The following is a 23,442-nucleotide window of genomic DNA, read 5'->3' as shown; positions in this document are numbered from 1 at the left end:
CTTCCTGACCCATGCCAAGCCAGGCGATCCTGTGTGCAGGTGGGCCCAGCCTCCCCAGCCACTGGTGCAGCTGTGGGGTGGGGGTGGGGTGAAGAAGAGGGAGCCATGGTGATGATCTCCATGGCAATGCTGATGCAGCTGGTTGTTGGGCCTCTTGACTTGCAGACTTCATTGACTAAGGAGCACTTTGTCTCCTGCGTCATCAAACAGAGAGCAGGAGAGAGGCTGGACACATCCTCTCAGCGGCAGGCTCCCCACTGCGGCCCCCACTTACAGGAACAAGGAGCCAGCAGGCCTGCCTGGGCCCTCACCAGAGCATTTGCAGCCCTGGGCTAGCCCAGGCCTTCCCCATCCCCGCAGGGCTCAGGGAGGCCAACCTGAGGAGTGCATTTAGAGGACAGGAAAGCCTTGGCCAGGGAGCCGCAGTCCTGTTCTTGTCCCAGTGTCTCCCACTCTGCCCTGGGTGAGCTGGGGCCTGCCACCGTCTGCCAGGGCCCTGGTTTGCTCCCGTGTTCAGAGAGATCGTAGTCCTCTTCCCTCCCCCCTTGGACAGGACAAAACAAGGGGTTTGCATTCATTGTGCCAGTGGAAACCCAAGGGCACGCACTGCCGGTTCTCCAGGTCCCATGTGTCAGGAACTGTAGCCCTTGGTGTTTCGGGGTGTAACAGAGAGATGAAGCTGTGTTTGAGTGGCTGAAACGTGGGAGGTCCTACTGACCTCATGACACCTCGCTATCAACAGGTCACATCCTGAATTCAGCCCCAAAGGAGGCCTTTATGCCAGAGATTCAAGGTAGACTAAAGCAGTGTCCTAGGGGAGAGCCCCTTGCCTGGCCCCGCCTCTTGTCACCATAGCAACTCAGGTCCTCTGGTGACCCAGAGAGGTTTGGTGGCAGGGCTAGGAGGGCTGCACCTGCCTGAGCAGCCTCCACGCCTAAAACAAAAGTGCTCATCCTCAGGAGTCTCCTGGGCCCCTCTATCACCACCGCTTCACCCTCACCCTGCGGTCCCACGGCTGCTGCAGTGCTGAAGGGTGTCTATTGAGTCTGGGCTCTGGGCGATCATTCAGGGCAGATTGGATGAATAACAAAACAACGTGCCTTGTCCATGGTCAGCACAGGTAAAGGGAGCAGTCAACAGGCCGAGACAGAAGACGTGCCAAGGCTCTCCCTGGGGGAGCCAGGTTAATAGCGAATGCAGGCGGACAGAGATCTAAGCAGTCCCCAAACCCATCCCTGAGAGGGGAGCCCAGAACTGCTCCCCCGGTGAGGCCTGAAGCCCCACTGTCAGTAAGGGCAGAATGAATGATTGCAGGGGCTGAGCAGAGCTGTGCACTTCCTGAGTAGCCCCCACGCCCAACACGCTGTCGAGGTCTGAAAGGCAGGGAGAAGTCACCCCCCTTTCCCTCCAGGGATTTACAAACTAGCCAGGAAGCTGCAGCTAACAAGGCAAGGTCAAAATGTGTAGCACTACAAGTGCAAGGTCAGGTCAGAGAAGGAAATTCCCAGGGTGGACAGGCGTGGTCAGACTGAGCTTCCTGGAGAAGCTGGGGCTTAAGTTCTGCCTGCAAGAACAGGGAGGGTTTGGATAGGAAAGAGAGGCAAGGAGGCCTCTAGGTGGAAAGAATGGCACGAGCAAAGGCATTGGGGGCCGGCGCCACAGCTCAGTAGGCTAATCCTCCGCCTGCAGCACTGGCACACCGGGTTCTAGTCCCGGTCGGATTCTGTTCCGGTTGTTCCTCTTCCAGGCCAGCTCTCTGCTGTGGCCCGGGAGTGCAGTGGAGGATGGCTCAAGTGCTTGGGCCCTGCACCCCATGGGAGACCCGGATAAGTACCTGGCTCCTGCCATCGGATCAGCGCGGTGCGCCGGCCACAGCAGCCATTGGAGGGTGAACCAACGGCAAAGGAAGACCTTTCTCTCTGTCTCTCTCTCTCTCTCACTGTCCACTCTGCCTATCAAAAAAAAAAAAAAGGCACTGGGGTGAGAAGCCAGGGTGGGAGGCAGTGAGGAGAGCACCTGACCACAGGGTGGCGGCTGAGGTAGGGGTGGGTTGGATGAGAAAAGTGGCCTGAGGTCTGGGTGTGGCGTGCTAGGTGATGGAGATGACACTAGGTCTCAAGCAGAGGTTGGAGAGAGGGACCTCTGAGGGCCGTGTTGAAGGCAAAAACACCAGGCCTCAGTGGACTGGCCCAAAGGAGCCAGGAGACTGAGTCAAGGGCTCAGGGCTGAGAGCTGAGGATGACGGCACCGTCCCTAGAAATGGATGGATGGGAATGAGGGGTGGCCTGTCACATGCCTGTGTCAAAGAGGACGCATCAGGAGGTCTCTGAGGAAACACACGTTGGCTGACGCTCCGCCAGGGTTTCTATCCAGAGGCGTGTGTGAGACCCGATGTCCTAGGCCCAACCCCGCTGGGGGGCCCCACCCAGAAGGAACGGGGCTGGTGGGCTAAATGCACATTCCCCTGGGATCCCAAGCCCCCGCCTGACTCCCCCTCCCCCACCCCAGCCCTCTGGGCCTCTCAGTTCTGCAGAGAACTGAGAGTCGAAAGAAAATGTTCTCTGGCCTGTGTCCACTCCTGTCCAGGGCTGCCATTGTCCATTTGTTATTCGGCAATAGCTAATGCTGTGTGTCAACACCCGGGCCGGGTGCTAGGGCAGGCGTATGCTGGGGCAGAGTGGAGGTGGCCTCTGAACACGCCTGCACCTGCCTGCCTACTGCGGGGGGACTGCAACAGGAGGGGAGCTGCCCCTAGAGTGGGGAGAGCAGAGCCCACCCAACCTGGCGCCCTGGGAAGCCCCTCCAACTCCGTGGAGCTGCACACATCGCCCTGAGAACCCTTGTGTCTGTGTCCCCCAGACTGTAACAGAGTGTCGCTCCCCGTCTTCGTGGAGGAGCAACACAGGACCCTGCGCTGTTCTTTCGTCTGCTCGGCCCTCCCCGGGTTTGCTGCTGGTTCTTCCCGGGTTGGCTACTATCCCTTCCACCTCCGTGGAAGGGCAGTTCCCCCTGGCCGCATTCCCCACTTCCGCAGGGGAGCGGCACACCGCCGGCCGGGTCTCTCGGGGGCTGCACGGGTGTTCCTTCAGCTAGATGTTCCCCATAGATGTTCCCCACAGATGTTCCTGGTGCATGCCGTCTCTCTCCTCCTTTATAGTCCTCCTCCGCCAATCCCAACTCGGCTGCCCACACGCCGAGTACGCTGCTCTCCTCCAATCAGGAGCAAGTCCTACAGTTAATTGGTTGAACTGGAGGCAGCTGTGCGGAAGCTGTTTACTTCTCTCCCAGCGCCATATTGTGGGAGAGCAGATGCATAGAATAAGTCTTAATTCCAGTAACAGTCTAGTCCGGTTTGCTCCCCACAACAGAGTGCCACACCCTGTGCCTTGCAGCAGCAGGAACTTGCTCCTCACAGTCCTGGGTTAGAAGTGAGACCTCAGGGTGCCAGCATGGCCATGCACCCACTGAAGGCTCTGGGGAAGGCAGCTCCCTCGCCTTGTCCCATGGCCGCCCGCAGTCCATGCGTTCCCTGGGTTGTACACCCATCGCACCAGCCTCTGTCTCCATTGCCGCGTGGCCTTGCTCTCTGTGTGACCTCTGTGTGTGTCTCTTCTCTTCCTATAAGGACGGGGTCTGCTGCAGTAAGGTGGACCCTTCTCCAGTACGACCCCAACTTAGACCAGCAAAGACCCTGTTTCCAAGTAAGGGCACAGTCACAGCTAGCAGGGGCTAGGACTTCAACACAGCTTCTCAGGGGACATAATTCAACCCCCAACAGCCCCCCAGGGCTCTGTTACTAAAAGGTTCCGTGCTTTTTACCATCCTACAAGGGCCCCACCTAAAGACAAGTAGTTTCCTATCCCAAAGCTCCCTCTTGGTCAGGCCAACCTCACCTATGCACAAACTCCAGGGCAGGGGCCAGCAGACCGGGCTTCGGGCCAAGTGCAGGCAGCGGGCCCTGTGTGACAGGACCCCAGCCGCGCCTGTTCTCTCTGTGGCAGCTCTCAAGCTGCAGCGGCTTCCACAAAGTCTAAAATCTCCACCATCTGGCCCTTCACAGAAAATGTTTGCCAACCCTAGATCTAGCGTAGTCACAGCCATGACCCGGAAGTTCTTTCTAGAGGGTCAAAGAAAAATGGCACCATCTCCTTCTGTTTCTGAAAGGGTTCTTCCCCTCATCCCTGAAACAGGAATGAAGATGCTCCCACATACTAGGGCATTTGGTGGGGGCGGGGAAGGGCAGATTTAATGAGCTCGTTCATGTAAAGCATTAGCCACAGTGTGTGCACATAACAAGCGCTCGATATCTGCGAGCTGTTATTGTTGCTGTCGCTCTGCCAGGATTCTCAGGGAAGTAGAGGACCAGAGGCTGGGGGGCAGGGGCAGGACCAGCCCCCACCGTCATTCAAAAACACTCCCCTCCTGAGCGTGCACCCCTTGGCACACAGCCAAGAGAAGAACTGCCTCATCCCCATTTCACAGCTGGGCAAACTGAGGCCTGGCAAGTCTGAAGGTCTCCCTGGGCTGCCATGCGGCAGAAACAGGTGTGCGGTGCACGCCCCCGAGGACCCACCCCAACCGCCTTCACACACAACTGTCCATACATGTTCTGCACCCTGTGTACTTGGCAGTGGACAGCCAGGGTCCCACAGGCCCCCAGCTGCACAGGCACCTCCCCACTGGCTCTCAGAGCGAAGCTGATTGCTTCCATGCAATTTGAATTAATCTCATGCTTCAGGTGGAGCTTGGCTAATCAGGGGAGACAAGAAGCCGAAGTGGGTGCAATCAAATTAACAACGCCACGGCCCTGGCTCTTTAAGAAGGGGAAAACAAAGCCGGCGCCAGAAGGCACCCCCCCCCACTTCCTCCGCCTTTCCCCGGGGAAGCCTGGAGCTGCTGCCACCCGCCCAGGCTGGCCACCCCACGTGCCAACAATGCCCCTTTGTGGCAGCTTATCTCACACTGCCAAACAGGGCTCCTGTTCTTGTCAGGAGCTTGTTAACAAGGAACAGAAACACAAGCCTTTGCAGGGAAGGGGAGGGGGCTGCACTGGGGGGAAGGAGGGTCCCCCCTCCCCCCCTCGCTGCGTGTAATCCTTCCCCAACAAGAGTGGGTGAGGGCTCTGAGCCAAGGGCCCCCTCTCCACTGACAAGGTGGGTCTTCAGGATTCTCAAGGAGCTTCAGCGCACCTGCTGTCCCTTGGAAAAGCCCCTCCCAGAGGATAAAGAGGGGCACATCCAGAAAGGCATTGAGCATGCCCAGTGCACCCCATCCAGCCTAAAGCTCTGAGGTTGCTGGAGAGATCCAATTAGACCTCCATAAGGACTTCCTTGAAAAGCAAAGCCCCTTCCTTGGGCAGGTGAAGAACCTCACGGTCTTGACCTTGTTGCCCTTCTTTCAATCCTGTTGGCTTTGGGGTCTTCCTGCCTGAGGCAGAGGAAGGATGCAGGGGGGACGAGGGGCCATCTGCCACCATGGGCTACGTGTAAGCCTCATCTGGAGGTGGAGGTGGTCCTTAAGCGATCAGAGTCCTGGCCTGCATTAAATCAGGGTGCTGGCTGGCACCGCGGCTCAATAGGCTAATCCTCCGCCTAGCGGCGCCGGCACACCGGGTTCTAGTCCTGGTCGGGGCGCCGGATTCTGTCCCGGTTGCCCCTCTTCCAGGCCAGCTCTCTGCTGTGCCCCGGGAGTGCAGTGGAGGATGGCCCAAGTGCTTGGGACCTGCACCCCATGGGAGACCAGGAGAAGCACCTGGCTCCTGCCTTTGGATCAGCGCGGTGCGCTGGCCGCAGCGCGCCGGCCGCGGCGGCCATTGGAGGGTGAACCAACGGCAAAAAGGAAGACCTTTCTCTCTGTCTCTCTCACTGTCCACTCTGCCTGTCAAAAAAAAAAATCAGGGTGCTGACCCATTAAATCAGGGCCTCTGGGAACAGGGTCTGTGCAATGATATTTTTCAAAAGCTTCCCAGGTGATTGTGCGACAGAGCCAGGCCTGAGCCCTCCTCAGTCCCCAGCTGCGAAGGCAGCCAAGCCCAGGCCCCGAGCCCCCCAAATTACCCTGCCTTCCTCTTGCTCAGAGCTCAGCTCCTGCCACTCCGGTTCCCAGCACCTGCTCCACCGTCTGCCGTCCTTCTCTGCCTGGTGTCACGCCGTGGGTGAGACCACGGACACCCTTGGTGGGAGTCCGGCTCAGCCACTTGCTGGCTATGTGCCCTTGGCCGGTTTACTTCTCTAACCCAGGGGTTCCTGTCCGCCTGCACAGCGGGAACCAGGGCTGTTGTGAGGATTCCACGAGGCAGTGCACACCTGGCACTAGTGAGCCTCACTCCCCTGCCCACGGCAGGGACTGATTGCCACTCTTTCCTGTGGATTTCGGCTTACCCGGCCCCTCCCAGCAGCCAAGGACATTTGCTTCCTGTTTCTTCCACATTCTTCCCACATGCACTGCTCCTCTCCTTTGGGTATTCAGAACGGAATCTTCCCTCCCTGGTGAGTTGGGAACTTGTCACAAACACCAGCTGAGCTCCAATCACGGGGAAGAAGAGAGGGAGGGAGACAGAGACAGCCTGACACACACACACCCCCCCCCCCCCCCCCGATCAGCCTGCCCCTGCCGGGCCTCCATCCCCATCGCGCTCCCTCCCCACCCTGCCCTGCCCCACTCCACCTCTCAGCCTGCTTCCGCATTGCCCCTAGAGTTCATTCGAGGGGAGAAAGGAGCCAGGCAGGGCCTCCGCAAGGCAGGGTGGTGGTGAATTGTCAGGGGGACATGGGGCTTGGTTTCCTTGCTGCCAGTCACCAGCTGTGTGACCTCAGACAAAGCAGGTAACCTCTCTGGGACTCTGCAGCCTCACTGGTAATGGAGGGGGTAACGGACCCTAAGTCAGCTCCTGAATACGATTGACACCGGCTACAAAGAATGCACCAGAGCTTTGTAAACTGCAAGGAGCACCCCCCTCCCCGCCAGTCCCCCTACACCTAGGAGAAGGGACCCCAGAGGCAGGAGGAAGCTGAGGGCCCAGTTGGTGCAGTCTGCAGTTCCCCCGGCAGGGTCCGGGGACCCTCACACTCCACCTCCCAGCCTAGGGGGACGCTGGGGCTGAGCAGGCGGCAGAGCTGTCTTGCCGTGGTTTAAAAATCTATCAGCCTCTCACATCAAATTAAAATGTAAATAGCAGCTGGTCCAGGCAGGACCTCGGGGGTGACAGGAGCCGGCCTGCGAGTAATTTCACAGACGGGAACCGGTTACATCGGATTCTGACAACTGTCTTGTTTCTGAAATTGATTTCCTCTCCCCTCGGCTTGTTGCCCTGGGAGGACCCTGGAGCCAGGGGAGGGGTGATCACACTCCAGCCCCGGCCTCTCTCCTCTCGGTAGCATCTGCCAATAAAGGCCCCATCGAACCCAGGAGGAGGAAATCGGAGATTTCGGTGCAGCCTGAGCCCCAGGGGCCCTCCGTGGCTCCTCCCTGCCCTGGACAGAGTCTGGTTGAGGCCCAGGGCGGGCTGTGCCCAGGCCCTGGAGGAGGCAACAAAGGCTCCTGATGCTTTAGGAGTCTCCTTCTTTTAAACATTTATTTATTTATTGGAAAGGCAGAATTACAGAGAGAAAGGGAGAGAGAGAGAGAAAGATCTTCCATCCGCTGGCTCGCTCCCAGTGGCCGCAACAGCCAGGGCTGATCCAGGCCAAAGTCAGGAGCCTAGAACTCCATCCAGGTCTCCCACATGAATGGCAGCGGCCCAAATTCTGGGCCATCTTCTTTCCCAGGCACATTGGCAGGGAGCTGGTGCAGAAAAGGAGCAGCTGGGACTCGAACCAGTGCTCATATGGGGTGCTGGCATTGCATACGGTGGCTTGACCTACTGCACTACAACAGCACATCCTAGGAGAGCCTCCTTCTTTCCTGGCACAGAGGCACCTCTGCAGTCGGACACAGGACATGGGCCAGCAGGCAATGTCCCAGGCAGTGCGTCTACGTGTGGCTCACGTGCCAGGGAAGCGCCCTGAAGTCACCAGGAAGTCTCTTGGTGCTCTCCCAGGCTTTGTCCTGTTGTGGCCCCCTACAGTGCCAGGTACCATACAGTTTGAATGAAACGGTCTGCTGCACCCCAGGACTGTGCAAGGCCCCGGAGAGAAGCCCCCACGCCACCCAAATGGGCTGCATTGGAAGGAGCTATGCACTGGGGGGCAGCCCACTCACAAGCCTGTGCCCAGCCTTCCCCGTGCAGGCTTTTGCAGAGAGGAACTCGATTCCCATGGCTGTTCACAGGGTAAAAAGGGGCTGTAAATCATTAGGGCCTCCTAGTGTTCTGTGCAGTGCGCTGTCACTGGCACTTGTCACACAGGGCTCAGGCGTCTGCAGGCCATGCCCTTTCCCTCCCTGGCTCTCCTGCCAGCACCCCTACAGCTGCAGTCCCTGCCACCCACCTGCCCACCCCGGGAGCCACCTGCTGAGACTGCCTCACTACAGAGAGCCCACAGCTTTTTGGTGACAGCCAGATCCCATTTCCCAAAGCCAGAGACTGTGTGTAAGGTGACAGACAGATGGCACAAGGCAGCCCGCCTCTCTTGGAGGAGAAAGAATTGCCCTCTGGAAGCCTTGGTTTCCTTACCTGGAAAGTGGGGAGAATAAGATGTACCATGGCTGCTGTAGAGAGGACCCACTGAGCATTGAACCAAGAGGCAAACACACCCAGCTTACTGCCTGCTCCATCAAGCACATTGTGGGCACGTGGGAGGCCATGGCGCTTGGTCCAGAAACCTCAGGGCCATGTGCTTGGAGGCTGGGGACTGATCACAGCACCTACTTCGTGTGAGTTCATTCGTGCAAGGTGCTCAGATTGCTGCCAGCACGCAGCCAGCTCTCAACACCAGCGACTTGTACAGGTGTGTGTGTGTGGAGAGAGTGTGCCCTCCCCACCGTGGCCGTGTGGCCAGACATGCCTGAGCAACCCTGTCAGGGCATTGGCATGCCACTGGTCATCGCATCGGTTGTGTGTGGATGTCAGAGCCTGGGCTGTGTGAGTGACTGTGTGTATGACATTGCTTCTATGTGTATGTGTGGCTGTAGGTCAGGACCCAGGCTCCCGCAGGTGACTGTACAAGTGTGCCCCTCCCTAGGGAACTCGTGGGGTCTGCTCTCTGGGCCACAGGCTTTCCCCATCCGGGAGGTCATGGTGCTTGTCACTGCAATTCAGCCAAGCAAGGAGACCCTGTCGTCCACATGGAAGCAACAGAGAGGTGGAGGCAGGGAGAGCAGGTGGGGAGGGCACCTGCTGCCCTGGCGCTCCCCTTAGTAGGCGCTGCCTCGGTAAGCCCAGCTGTGGAGTGGCTGGGAGGTCCGAGGCCCATGTTGTAGGCACAAGAGGGCATTGTGGTTCTGGCAGGCAGGGGACGGAGCCTTGGCGAGGGGCACGCTGCAGAGTTCTCTGCTCTGATGTCGGCCGTAAGACTTCATAGGGCCTGGATCTGGGTCTGGTTGACCCTCTCTGGGGTGCTCCTGCTTGTAGTAGTGCAGGCAGTGTGCTGTCTCCCATTGCAGCCCTTTTCCTAACAGCACAAACCACTAGAACATCGCCTCTAACCCAGAGAGGGGCTCAGCGTTGCACTGCACCTGCCCACAGGCCAGGGACTCCCAGTTTCTGGAGTAACTGATGTCTGCCCCTCGTCCTGGCCATATCCCTGCTTATCAGTGTCCTCCATCTAGCAGAGTGCCATACAAGACATAGGGTTGTGTGAGCAGCCTGAAAACTGGAGGAAGTGCTTAAGCTACCGCTTAGCTAGCCCACAGCCCACGTCGAAGTACCTGGGTTCAAGTCCCAGCTCTGGCTCCTGACTCCAGCTTCCTGCTAATGCAGACCCTGAGCAATAACTGATGGCTCGAGTAACAGGGTTCCTCCCGCTACCCACACGAGAGAACCAGGTTGAGCTCCCAGCCCCGGGCTTCAGTCGTGGCCATTGTGGGTATCGGGGGAGTGAACCTGCAGATAAGAGCATCTTCTTTCTCTGTCTCTGCCTCTCAGCTGAGGGCTCAGTCTCCCACTGTCGCCTCACTGCCCACCGTTCCTTGTACACTTCTCTGTGTGAAGCCTGGCCTCTCCCGTCGGCTGTCTTTTAACAGCATTACTGCTTACTTAGCAGTGTGACCTTGGGCAAATCACGGCCCTGTGCTGCCTCAGTTTCCCCATTTGTGAAAGGGAGCATTCTCCTGTGTGACTCATGCCGGTGCTGCTAAGCAGAAACATACATGTAATTTTAAATCTTCCAGCTGTTCCATGTTCAAAGCAGTGAAAAGACAAACAGGTGAGATTTCCACTGCTTCACTCAGCATATCTGAAGTAGTAGCATGTAAACACCACAGAAGTCAATGAGATCATTTTTTTAAAGATTTATTTATTTATTTGAGAGGCAGAGTTACAGACAGAGAGACAGAGAGAGGTCTTCCATCCACAGATTCACTCAAATGGCTGCAACAGCCAACGCTGGGTCAATCTGAAGCTAGGAGCTTCTTCTGGCTCTCCCACGTGGGTGCAGGAGCCCAAGCACTTGGGCCATCTTCCACTGATTTCCCAGGCCATTAGCAGGAAGCTGGATCTGTAGTGGAGCATCCTGGACTCGAACCAGTGCCCATATGGGATGCCAGTACCACAGGCAGAGACTTAATCTACTATGCCACAGCATCGGCCCTTCAGTGAGATCATTTACATGTTTTTCTTATCACAGTTCTGAAATCCAGAATGCACTTCATAGTGACAGCTCAGCTCTGTTTGGACCGGCCGTGTGCCAGGTGCCCAACGGCCACACGTGTGAGGGGCTGCGTATTCAACTGTGCATGTCTCCCCCGGGCTCCAGGGCTCCAGGACTCCATGATCCCATGGAAGAGCCGGGCAGTAACAGCTTCCGGCAGGAACTTTATGTACATTTATTCATCCGATGCTTTCCTGGGGACAGGAGAGGGGTGTAAGCGTGTTGGGGACAGGACTAGAACCCAGGCGTCCTGGGCAGCCGCTGTGTGGCAGGCGTCATACCTCTGTGAACTTGTTTTGTCCTAAACCGCACCCTGGTCTCAGAGACCTGAATAACGCGCTGAATTACACAGAAGCAGAAGCCAAGCCAAACACCCAAGCCTTTCCTGCCTCCCTGCTGCTCTCCGGAGCTAGCCCTGAGCCTGGGGCTGTGCTGTGCTGTGTGGGGCTCAGGCCAGGAAAAGCAGCCAGCTGAGGCAGGGGTGACCCTGGGTGACCCTGCATCCCGTGTTGGAAGATCTGGGTTTCATATGCAGCTCCAGCTCCAGCTCCTCACTCCAGTTTCCTGCCAGTGAAGACTCTGGGAGGCAGTGGTCATAGCTCAGTAACTGAGTTCCTGCCACCCACATGGGAGACCTAGATGGAGTTCCTGGCCCCCAGCTTTGGCCTGGCCCAGCCTGGACCATTATGGGCATTTGGGAGTGAAGCAGCAGATGGAAGTGATCTCTCATGTGTGTGCACTTCCTCCCCCCAGCCCCTCTCTCTCTCCCCCTCCCCCACAAATAAATCAAAAAATAATTTAAAACTCAGCCGGTAGGTGGAAGGGTGTGGCTGTTATGCAGGATTGAGGGGTCAGGGATCTCTGGCTGCCCATATCTGTTCTGATTGGCAAGACAGGCACACAGGTTGTGCACTGCTCAAAAGCACACAGCCTAAGGGACGAGTGGCTCCTGGCACTGGGCTGCATCCCACCAGGGGGGCCCTGTGCAATTCCCACGCAGGCTTCAAGACCCTGGGCCCGTCAGCTGGGTGTGGCCCCTCGGGCCCTCCTGCCAAAGACAGGCTCTTCCTGTCCCTGCCTTCATCAGGCTCCGCCTTGCTGAGGCTTGGCCCTCCCCCCACCACACACACCCCCCTCTTGCAGAATGCTCCCCCAGTTCCTGAGGACTAGGACTCCTCCCCAGGGAGGCCTCAGGCCTGAGCCCCTGGGGACGCCGGCCCCAGTGCTCTGGTCTCTCCTTGTGGGGAGAGCAGCCGCCGCCCACTGCCTCTGCCCCACAGCCAACATTTCCATCTTCCGGGGGGAAAATGGAGGCCTCCGCAGTGCCGGGCCCGACTTGTTGATGTAAAAGCTCACTCTGTATTCCACCCAGGTTTATCCGAGTGAATTATGCAAATCTTTGATGGAAAAATATTCCTCAGCACATCCTTGAGAGTGTAAAACCTTAGTCAATAATTCATACTCGGATGTCTCTGACTGCAGGCTTTTTCTTCATTATAACTTGCACCTCGTTATTTGTCTTTCGCATTTTATTGTATATCCTGGTGTAATGCCATGCATTATAAAATTTATCTGCTCCATTATTTGATGAGCTGGGGCTGGGGAGCCTGCTAGGGTTGCCGGTGCAGGGGCCTGGGACCAGGGCTGGCCTCGGCACCAGCGCCTGCAGGAGCAGGCGGCAGACGAGGCGGCTGGAGGTGGCTGGCTCTGCGGTGTGTCTTCGGGGAGCCAGAGACCTCCCTTCAACCGCTCGCCCCCAATGCCTGTTCCTAACGCCCCCTTAGCCACTCACTGGTGTCTCAGGTGGCTCCATTACAGCTCCCTGGTTTCCTTCCTTGCTCTGAAGGTTTGATTTGTCCAGAAAAATCAGCTGTCCCTGGGAAGTTTGCTGTGAGCAGATCTTTCAAATGGAGCAAGAGCGAGATTCTGAGGACACGGGCCAGGGACAAGGAGGAGGGTCAGCTGACGAACTGGAGCAGAAAAGGGTGCTGGGGATGGGACGGGTGGGGACCTGGGTTTTGGGGAGAGGACAGAACCCCTTCCTGCAGCGTTGCCCAAGCCGGCCAGGGATGGGGCCAGGGTGAGTTGGGCTCTGCCCTCAGAACCCAGTGCAGGCCCTACCCGATTTGCATACTCAGGGACGGCTGGGACAGGAGCCACAGAGCGCTAAGTTTTCCCGGAAAAGTGGAGAGGGAAAGACAGGGACTGAGAGGGCTCCCCACATTCACCTTTCCGGGGCCTGCACTGCAGCTGGCTTTCCCACGAGGTTCCACTGCCACGGTGCCCTCGCTCCCTCACCCAGGCTGAAGCCCTCCAGGTCAGCGCCATGCGGTTCTCCCAGCACAGTGCTCTGGTCTTGTTGTCCCTGCTCCCCACTGGAGTGAAAGTCCTCGAGGTCAAAGCCACCTCGGTCCTACCCACCGTCAGCAGCAGAACCCAGCGCAAAGCCTGCCCCCCACCCCCCACCCCACCCCCCCGCCAGCTCCATGAGCACTCGCTGGAGCCCTGGGCTGCGCTTTGCCAGCTACCGCTCAGCTGGAGGTCCTTTCTCCTAAGCCCCTGGGGGGCCTGCCTTCCCTTCCCTCCAGGAGACAAGGACCCTGTCTCAGCGCCAGGTGTATCCCGCAAGCCCAGCCTCACGATGGCCCCAGCCTGCTGCCTCCTGATTCTTAAGTGCCCCAGGTCTCTGTCACGCGGGATGCAGGAGGAAAGGGACGGAGTTTCACAGCTGGCCCCGGCCATCTTCCCCGCTGCCCCTCGCATTCTCTAGCGTCAGGCCCGGTGACTGACAGGCTTCTTCCGGGCACGGGCGGTCTCTCCTGATGATGGGTCCATGGGGATTTTTCTCAGGCTCACGGCAGGATGGGGGCTGCTGGGAGGTTTTACTTGGGGTGGAGCCATCCAGGGTTTCCACCGTGTTTGGTCTGAAGGTTCAGGAGGCAATAAACCAGCTGCAGCTGTGAACGCACCACAGGAGCCCAGGCTTTGGAGCAGGGCTCGTCACCAGGGTGCAGGGACCCCAGGAGGCCCGTGGATCTGACTCAGGGAGAGGGGGAGTCCATGAATTTGGATGGGGATAAAAGCTCACCGTTCTCTCACTGACATGTAACTGAAATTTAGTATTCCCTTCCATTTGGAACACAAGCAACAAACACAGCCGTGCTGTTCCTGCGACCGTCACCCGTAGAAATCCACGGGTACTTTCACATCACGTCGCATTTGCTGTCGACATCTCAAAATGTCATTCATGCGCATCACTATCACAAGATCACAGTAAGGCAGACGGTAATTAAAAGCCCCACCGCCAGATCTGACTCTGTACAGAGTGATGAAGCAGGGGCTGGGGTTGTGGCGCAATGGATCAAGCGGCCTCCTGCAAGCCTGGCAAACCATGTGGGCACTGGTTCGAGTCCTGGCTCCTCCACTTCTGATCTGGATCCCTGTTAATGTGCCCAGGAAGGCAACAGATGATGGCCCAAGTACTTGTGCCCCTACCACCCACGTAGGAGACCAAGGCTCTGTGCTCCTGGCTTCAGCAAGGCCCAGTCCTGGGTGTTGCACCCATTTGGGGAGTGGGCCAATGGCTAAAAGATTTGAGTGTGTGTGTGTGTGTGTGTGTGTGCGCTGCCTTTCAAATAAAAATAAATCTTTTTTAAAAAGAGGACTAAAGAGGAACATGTATCGATACATGATAGGACACCTGGAAAGCGTGCTCTTGACTGTTTAATGTTTGCATCGCCATGTAGGTATTGAACATAGCTGGTCTCATGTACAATTCTCTGTGTGTTTACATGTATAAGGATGTTCAGAAACGGGGCCGACATGGCCAGGACATCACGGATGGGGAGAGAGAGAGAGGAGACAGACCATGGGGGCTCTGGACACTTTGCTCCCACCCTCAATAGAGTGTCTCTAGGGACCAGGGGTGGGTTTCTGGCCACACCCATGGCCTCCCATGCTCACTGCCTGCTGCACCTCCTCTTCCCCAGTCCCGGCCATGATCACCTCCCACCCCAACACCACCATTGCCATCAAGGGCCAGGCGAAGGAGCTGAACTGCACGGCGCGGGGTGAGCGGCCCATCATCATCCGCTGGGAGAAGGGGGACACGGTCATTGACCCTGACCGCGTCCTGCGCTACACCATCGCCACCAGGGACAACGGCGACGAGGTGGTGTCCACGCTGAAGGTGAGCGCCCACTCCCGTCCGGGGACCCCGACCCATCATCAGGGAGGGTGGGGAGCCCACCACTGGGACAAGGAGGACGTGGGGAGCCTGGGAGCCCCTCCCTGCACTCCCTTTTCTGCCTACATCCGTTCTGCATTCAGGACTCCCAGCCTCACTGTGACAGCCCCGCAGCCATCACACCTGTGGGGTACCATGACCCCTGCTTCCTTTCTGGAAGCTCTGGGCCCCTCCGTCCCTCCTGGATGCCTCTCTCCTTCCATCCTGGGGATGCTCTGGGAAGAAAAGCCCTGGACAGAGCCCCTCGGGGTCCCCCTCCCCCAATGCGCCGGCTTGAGGATGCCCCGCGAGTGGCCCCCTCTGCTGACCAGCTCTAAAAGCCTCTCCCCATCTCCCCCTCTCCACCCCTGCTGGCCTCTCCCAGCTCAAGCCAGCTGACCGTGGGGACTCTGTGTTCTTCAGCTGCCACGCCATCAACTCGTACGGGGAGGACCGGGGCTTGATCCAGCTCACTGTGCAAGGTACTCGCCCCACCTCCCCCCGCTTTCCTGGGGCCAGCGGCCTGAAGCTACCTCCCCCTCCACGAGTAGGGGCCTCACTCCCACCCCTGTGTGGATGGCAGCAGAAGGCCTCCCTCTGGGTGCTGAGCAGGGACGCTGGCCCTTCCCAGGCACCCTTCACACAGCAGTGTTCTGCCATGACTATGTCCCTACAGAGTCCATTGCTGCCTGATCTAGAATGGGAAGGGGAGGGGGAGGGGAGAGGCTCTGCATGGGGAAACACAGGCCACGAACTTGGAGGAATCCCTGTGCGGAGAGCTGCCCTCTTCCAGACCACGCGAGAGAAGGCAGCAAGCCAGGAATCTAGGGTTCCAGGGTTCTGGGTTAGACCACGGGTGACAGCAAGCTCCCTGCTGCCAGTCTCACTTCTACCCCTCTCCGGCCAAACCCCAGAGCCCCCTGACCCCCCTGAACTGGAGATCCGGGAGGTGAAGGCCCGGAGCATGAACCTGCGCTGGACCCAGCGGTTCGACGGGAACAGCATCATCACGGGCTTCGACATTGAGTACAAGAACAAATCAGGTGGGTGCCAGGGCGGGAGGGTGAGGGCATGGCCACCAAGAGCCTCACCCCATGTCCCCTGCCCGTGCCCTTCTGATGGGACAGTCCCTGGAGCAGCACCCCTCTAAGGCAGACACCAGCACCTCTGGTTTCCAAAGGGAGGGGCCTATCAGGTTAGGGTTCCATGGTACAGCCCGAGGGACCCCCACTGATGGGGAGGGGTGTCAGCCCCTCCTGTCCAGCATTGTCCCTGGGATGACGTCCTCAAGGGTGGTCTAACTCCAAGCTATTTAAAGGCACTGCGTCCAGGGTCTGGCTGCTTCTGGGGACAGAGCAGGTGAACTGGTTTGGGAAGGTGAGGGCGACTGGGGCTCTGTGAGGTGGGGAGTCCTGGAAGATCATGGCTCTCAGCTTCCTTTTCCTAGGACTCTTCCCAGAGCCCTGCTCTCAGGTCCTAGCTGCACATGAGAAGCTGCCCACCGCTGTGGGGCACCCAGCGTCTAGGGGACCCATGGTGGGTCCCACGATCAGGTGGTGGGGATGGCAAGGAGGGGGCCTCAGAGAGGACAGGGAGAATCTACTTAGTCAAGATCCTGTTGTGCCTTTGGGGTTCAATGTGGAATCAGTGGACTTGTCGTTACTACAATATAATGCCTATGACAGGCTACTTATGAAGGAAAGAGAGGTTTGTTTTAGCTCATGGTTCTGGAAGTTCAAGTCCAAGATGGGGCTCCATTGATTTGGCCACTGTGTCAGCAGTGGATAGCGATGGTGTCCACGTGGCCAGCCAGGCCATAGAGCAGCTGGGCCCCGCTGAGGCTGTGTCTCCAAGCCTCATGAGAGAACAACTTTCTCAGAGCACAGCAGTGGCCTAAGGAGCTCCCAGACACCATAACTGGACTGTTTCCACCTCATAGTACAGTTTACCTGTGACTTAGGGGATTGGGGGATTTCAAAACATTTTTTGAAAGATGCAAAGACAGAAGTCTTCCATCTGCTGGGTCATTCACCAGATGCCCACAGCTGCCAGGGCTGGACCAGCCCAAGGCCTGGAGCCAGGAGCTCAGTCCAGGCCTCCCAAGTACTCAAGCCATCACCTGCTGCCTCCCAGGGTCTGCATTAGCAGGAAGCTGGAATCAGGAGCCAGGGCTGGGACTCTGGCTGTGGGGCATGGGTGTCTCACCTGGTGTCGTGAGCGCCCCTGCTTCAGTCATCTTTGCTACAGCGGCCTACAAAGAGGAGCTTTGCGCGCAGGAGCTTACAGTCTGTTGGCAGTCGGCCCGAGCGCAAGGAGAGGTCGTCAGCGCAGGCACGGCTCTGGTCCCGCGCGGCACAAGCTGGGTCTTGAAGACTGAAAGGCACCAGGCCAAGAGCCCAGGGCAAGGAAAGAGCAGAGGCTGAGCAGGGACACAGGACACTCCCAGGAGAGACCCCTGGTCGTGCACAGGGGTCGCACATGTGATTCACGGGCGAGGTGAGGAGGGAGGCCTCGGGGCTGAGCGACCACTGCGCTGGGGGAGGCCATGAAGAGCCACTGGCAGTGCCTGAGCTCCTGAGTCAGGGCTAGGCGACACAGCGCCATCACAGAAGAATGGACATGAGCAGGAGGGGCTGGTGCCCTGGACACGAGCGAGGAGGCTGCTGCAGTGGGGAGAGGAGAGGAGTCGCAGGGCACAGAGAGGGGACCATGGCTGGGTGTGACCGTCTCCCATCTTAGGGCTCCCGGGGCTGGGCGCAGGCTGCCTGGAGCAGTCAGCAAGGGCTGGCCGAGGCCACCGTCCGCACAGCAATGCCTGCTGCACTCTCTCTGGGCCCACATCTGGGGTGAGTCGTGGATTCCTAGGCCGTCCCTAGTGACCCTCTCCCTCCACGCCCCGTAACTGCCTCCTGCTACCCCATGGCCCGCTCCCTGCACTGACCACTGCCTAATGTGTGGCAGCCTTTTCTGGGGCACTGCCCTGCAGGACGGCGCTGAGAACCTCACACATCTGGAAAGCTGTGCGCAAGCAGAGGCGGGCAGGGAGAGGCTGCCCTCAGAGCCTGTCCACGTCCTGTCCCTGCAGAAGGAGGACCTGCCATGTTGCCTCAGAGCCAGGAAAGCCAGGATGGGTGGCAGCGTGGAGGGAGCAGCGATGGAAACTCCACCGCAGACTCCCCTCCACAAGGGCTTTGCAGGATCCAGAGCGCCTCTGTCACCTCCTGCATTTAGGAACAGGGGCCCCAAGAGAGCTTCAGGCACTGTCATTGGAGGCAGGTGGAGCCTGGGAGCACAGTGTAGCCGCCCCGCCTGGGAGGTGGGAGCGGCAGTGCGTGCCTCTCGGGGTTGCTCTCAGAATTAGAGAGAGAACATCCAGCACGGGGCTGCGGATCAAGTCCCTGGCCCCATTCTAACTCGAACAGCTCACGTGGCCGCTCAGAGTCCCGGGAGACGCGCACAGGCTGAAATACATGTGTCTGTCAGTCAGCCCTGTGCACTGGTGCCAGTATTTCTCTCGCAGAATCGGGCCCCAGCCATGAGGTAGGGAAAGGGAAAGAAGCAGGAGATAGAATGTTGGCCCTGGAGCCCACGCTGCAGTCAGAGTGAGAAGGCACAGGCGCGCGCACGCACACACTTTCAGAGCTGCGCCAGAGCACTAGCCTGTCACCACAAGCTGCACTACGTGACAACTGGAGAGGTGTCCAAGGGAACAGAAGGCAGACTCGAAGGAAGGCGGAGGCGTGCGTGTGCGCGCACGGGTGTGGCGCGTCCAGGTCCGTCTTCCTGCACCTGTGCCCCAGTGGGGCCACAGCCACTCTCCAAGCAGGAGACTTGGGTGGACCAAGTGCCAGAGCCAGGGGACCTTTAACAAGTACTTGGCCTCTCTCTACCTATAAAATGGAGACGACGGCACTTCTGTCTCAGGGCGGTTATAAGGATTAGGATGACATGGATGGCAGGGCCTGGCACGGCGCCTGGCCCGCGGGAATCTTCCATGGGTCCCCGTCTGTGCCTCTGCTCCCCGGCCCCATCTCCCTCCAGCCCCCAGCCCCTGCCCAGCCTGGCTGCTGACCATCTGCTCCCACCTCCTTTCTTGCACACACACATACACCCCCCCGCCCCCATGCGCCTTTGCCTGCTTTCCGCCGTGTTGCTCATCCTGCTAATTTTCCAAGGGAAATTACCAAGTCTGCCCTTTCTAAGCCATCCCACTCATGCTGACTTCTCCTGGCCCCAGGCAGCAGAGTAATAATACATGAATGCTGAATGATAAATAGCACCGTCCACACAAATCTATCAGATGGTGCTGTGCAGATTTAAAAATGCAGACACCACATTTCGCCCCTCTTTGCCAAGCAGGGAGCAGGAGTGGGCTCCTTGAGGACAGTCCTCCAAGCCCAGAAGGCGGCCTCCTGGTGCGAACCCGGGGGGCAGGAGCTGGGGTGGGGGCAGGGGTGCCGCGATGGGTTTGTCGTCCCGTGAGAGGGACTGGTGTTGGGATGTCGAGAGCTGCCTGTGTGATGCAGGGATCCTCCTCTCTGGGCTGCGGCGGGTCGGCCATGAGGGGCACCGAGCCGCCATGCCAGGAGGAAATCCACACTGCAGAGCGCAGGCGGCTGCGCGCCCCAGATGTGGCTTTCCTCCAAGCTGCGCCCCTCCGCTGTGCATGCCTGTCCTGAAACCAAAGCCTCCCGGCCCCTCCCAGCAAGCAGCCCGCAGAGCGGAAGGCACCGACGTCTCCCCAGCTGCTTTCTTATTTTTTAAGAAGAATATTTTGCATCGTAAGCCCTTTGATGAAGAAAGAGAGAGAGAGCCCTTAATGAAATATGTTAATCTGGGTAAGCCAGGCTCATATGAAAGGGAATATTAAAAGAGACAATATTCGCCAAAGTCAGCCCAGGACTCTGGGAGAGCAGGAAGGAAAGGGAAGAAAACGGGAGCCGCTGATTTCAGCTGTGTTCAGGGTCAGGGAGATGGCAGTGATCGAGTGGGAAAAATCAACCAGAGACCTCCAGGCTCCACTCTGATGCATTAGCCTGGAAGGGTTGCGAGCAGAGAGCTGTTTTGTGCCAACATCAAAGATGATTTGGGAACACAAGGTCAAATCCACCTGCAAACGACTGACAAAAGCAGAAAAGGAGGGGCTGCTCTCTGGGCCCCTCCCCCCACCCCCCACCTTCTTGTGATTGGCAGCTGAGTGAGGCAAGGAAGGCAGAGGCAAAGGGTATTGATTGTGACTCCAAAATGCAGAGGAACTCCAAGTCCGAACCGACGGACATGGAGTGGCTCTGATTTCAAACCGAGGACAGCCTGTGAGTGCCCCACACATGCGCAGTGGAGGAGCAGCTCCTGCCTTCAGGGGACTCAGCGTCTCCTGAGGCAGTGAGGACTGCACAGGAGGTATGGACAGGAGCTCCAAAAGCTGCAGAAGTTCAGAGGAGAAGAGTGGCCTCAGACAGGGCTTGAAAGGTGAGCGTGAGCCAGATGTTGCAGGGCCTGGGTCGTGTTAAGAAATTTTTGCCTTGGGGCCGGCACTGTGGTGCAGGGAGTTAAGCCACTGTCTGCAGTGCCAGACTCCCACATGGGTGCCAGTTCAAGTCCCGGCTGCTCCAGGTCTGCTCCTTGTTAATTAATTAGCTCCCTGCTAATGGCTCAAGTGCTTGGGCCCCTCCCTACCACCCACATGGGTGTTCCCAGTGAAGCTTCTGACTCCTGGCTTCAGCCTGGCCCAGCCCTGGCCATTGTGGCCATTTAGGGAGTGAACCAATGGATGGAAGATTCTCTCTCTCTCCCTCTCTCCCTCTCTCCCTCTCTCCCTCTCTCCCTCTCTCCAACTCTGCCTTTCAAATAAATCTTTTAAAAAGATTTTTTTTTTTAAATTTGCCTTTATGCTAAGAGCAAGGAAGAACTACCAAAGAACTTTTGTGCAAGGGGCTGGGGGAGACTACTCCCAGCACCTAGCTGGAGTGCTTGGCCTGTGAGAGGGAGGGGCTCAGCCCTATCTGTAGAATGCGTGATGTTTGGGCAGGCGCTTGGGCACAGGTTAAGACACCACTTGGAATGCCTGTGTGCCGTATCAGCGCCCAGCTCCGCTCCTGACTCCAGTTCCTGCCACTGCGGACTCTGGAGGTAGCAATGATTGTTCGAGTAGCTGGGCTCCTGTCACCCACGTGGGAGAGCAGAATTGAGTTCCCAGTGCCCAGCTTCCACCTGGCCCAGCCCTAGCTGTTGCTGACATTTCAGGAGTGACCCAGCAGGTGGGAACTCTCCTCTCTCTCCGGCTCAAAATAATATTAATAAATAAATAAGAAAGAAAGAATGATGGCTGCTCTGCAAAGAAGGAGGGGAGCGAGGAGCATGGACAAGGCGCTTACTGGGAGGCGGGTGAGGGAGTCGTTTCTCTGGTCCAGGTGAGAGGTGGCAGTGGCTTGGCCTCAGACAGGGATGGAGGTGGAGAGATGGGAGGATGCTCAGGAGCTGCCTGGGGTGCAAAAGACCCGAGGGAGGGCTGGAGATGGGAGAATCCGGAATAGCATCTGAGCCCCTGGCACACAGGAGGGCGCCGTTATGAGACAGAACCAGGAAGGAGGTAGGTTGGCAGCTGTAGGGCGGAGAGTCCTGCCTTAGACAGGATGAGTTTGAGGTGCCTTTGAAACAGGAGAGAGACACCAAAAAAAAAAGTAATGTGAAGCCGGCGCCGTGGCTCAATAGGCTAATCCTCCACCTTGCGGCGCCGGCACACCGGGTTCTAGTCCCGGTTGGGGCGCCGGATTCTGTCCCGGTTGCCCCTCTTCCAGGCCAGCTCTCTGCTATGGCCAGGGAGTGCAGTGGAGGATGGCCCAGGTGCTTGGGCCCTGCACCCCATGGGAGACCAGGAAAAGCACCTGGATCCTGGCTCCTGCCATCGGATCAGCGCGGTGCGCCGGCTGCAGCGGCGGCCATTGGAGGGTGATCCAACGGCAAAGGAAGACCTTTCTCTCTCTGTCTCTCTCTCTCACTGTCCACTCTGCCTGTCAAAAAAAAAAAAAAAAAAAAAAAAAAAGTAATGTGTAAGGGTCTAGAGTTCAAGGAGAGGCCCAGGCTGGGTGCTGATCTGAGAGCTGTTTGTGCACAGAAGGAAATATAGGGATGTTCCAGAAGTTCATGGAAAATGCATGTAATAGGAAATACACATCGAATTAAAAAAAAAAAGTGAACCAAAATAATGTCCTTCAATCCCACTTTTCCATGAACTTTTTAAAGGACCCGTGGTAGACAGCATGGGCGGGAAAGGTGCATGGAGGGAGAGAATGAGAGGCTGGGATGGTCCTAGAGGAACCCCAGCCATTAGTGACAGGGCACAGCGGCATGCACCTGCCACGACACAGGAAAACTGGCCCAAGTGATGAGGGGAAAGCTGGGGTGGTGGGGGCAGTGTACACAGTTGAAGGAAGCAGTCCCAGTCTGGAACATACCTGGGAGGCCAAGTGAGAAATTGGAGGTCCCCAAGCCATGGGGACACAGCCCTGCTGTCACAAGAGGAAGTGGCAGATGTTCAAAGTGTCCAGCACTATGCTGGACACATCAAGGTGCCTGATGCATGTCCAGGTCTCCTCGTCTCCTCTCCCCAGCCCTTCTGTGTCCACGCACACCCCTGAGCTCCTCCCTCCGCCTGCACTCATCAAAAATGAATGCACTGACTTGTGATCCCTCTCCCGCTCGTATAAACACAGACAACTGAAATGTGATTTGTGTGCTGGCACTGGCTCCCAGGATGCCGCAGAGAGAAGCGAGCACCTGCTTCCACGTTGCAAGCCTGTTCTATCCTGAACCAAAGAGGTGCTCACAGCAGGCAGGAGCCTGCGCATTCACAATTCTGGCTTCACCTGCAGCCATGGGGTGATTTTCCTTGTGGTTGAGGTGTTTTCAAAGACAAGGGGAAAATAATGTGTGTATGTGTGTGAGAGAGAGAGCATCAAAAGCCTGCCATTTTGTTCCTTTGGCTCAGGAAACCAAAGAATTAAATGCAAAACTGCAGATGGAGAGTTGGGCCAGTGCCCTTCGCAGATGCTGAGCCTGCTCAGCTCAGAGCCGGATTCTGGAAAAGCATTAAGACCTCAACTAACCAGAATCTGGGGGCACGGGATTCTCCTGATTTATCAGGCATTAGCTTCAAAAAACGGACTTTAAAAATCTATCTAGAATGTGCAAGTATTCTTTTCTGAGTTAAGAATTAAACTGTAGTGAGTATAATTTAATCTTTCCTATTGAGAAGTAGTCAGGATACTCTACTTTGGATTAAAAAGCAGAGAAAATTAGAACGAATAGTAGCATCCAGATATGCCCTGGGAACATTTTTAAGCCCTGCTATCAGCTTGTTTCCTTAAGATTTGCCTTTTTTAGTTTTCAAAGTGCCAAGGGGGGGGGGGAGAAAACCTCATCCAGTTAAGGATTCTGGGTTTGAGAAGTAGACGTTTAGCCTGGGGGATAAGA

At 57.5% G+C, this 23,442-nt stretch overlaps 1 protein-coding gene across 2 annotated transcripts in view; it reads left to right on the top strand.

Annotated features, from left to right (window-relative positions):
- The window catches only part of DSCAML1 (DS cell adhesion molecule like 1), a 341,147-nt gene that overhangs the window by 275,471 nt on the left and 42,234 nt on the right, over nt 1-23,442 (top strand). For both annotated transcript variants that reach the window (XM_002708369.5, XM_089313095.1), the window contains 3 exons: nt 14,735-14,934; nt 15,356-15,452; nt 15,885-16,013. In XM_002708369.5, coding sequence (XP_002708415.3) covers nt 14,735-14,934; nt 15,356-15,452; nt 15,885-16,013 — 426 coding nt within the window. The remainder of the gene's footprint in view (nt 1-14,734; nt 14,935-15,355; nt 15,453-15,884; nt 16,014-23,442) is intronic.

Source organism: Oryctolagus cuniculus, chromosome 1, assembly GCF_051225735.1.
Source record: "Oryctolagus cuniculus isolate XC-2025 breed Fujian yellow rabbit chromosome 1, ASM5122573v1, whole genome shotgun sequence".
NCBI classification, from domain to species: domain Eukaryota; kingdom Metazoa; phylum Chordata; class Mammalia; order Lagomorpha; family Leporidae; genus Oryctolagus; species Oryctolagus cuniculus.
Note: the sequence above shows the minus strand (reverse complement) of the source record. Positions and strands in the feature narration are given on the sequence as shown.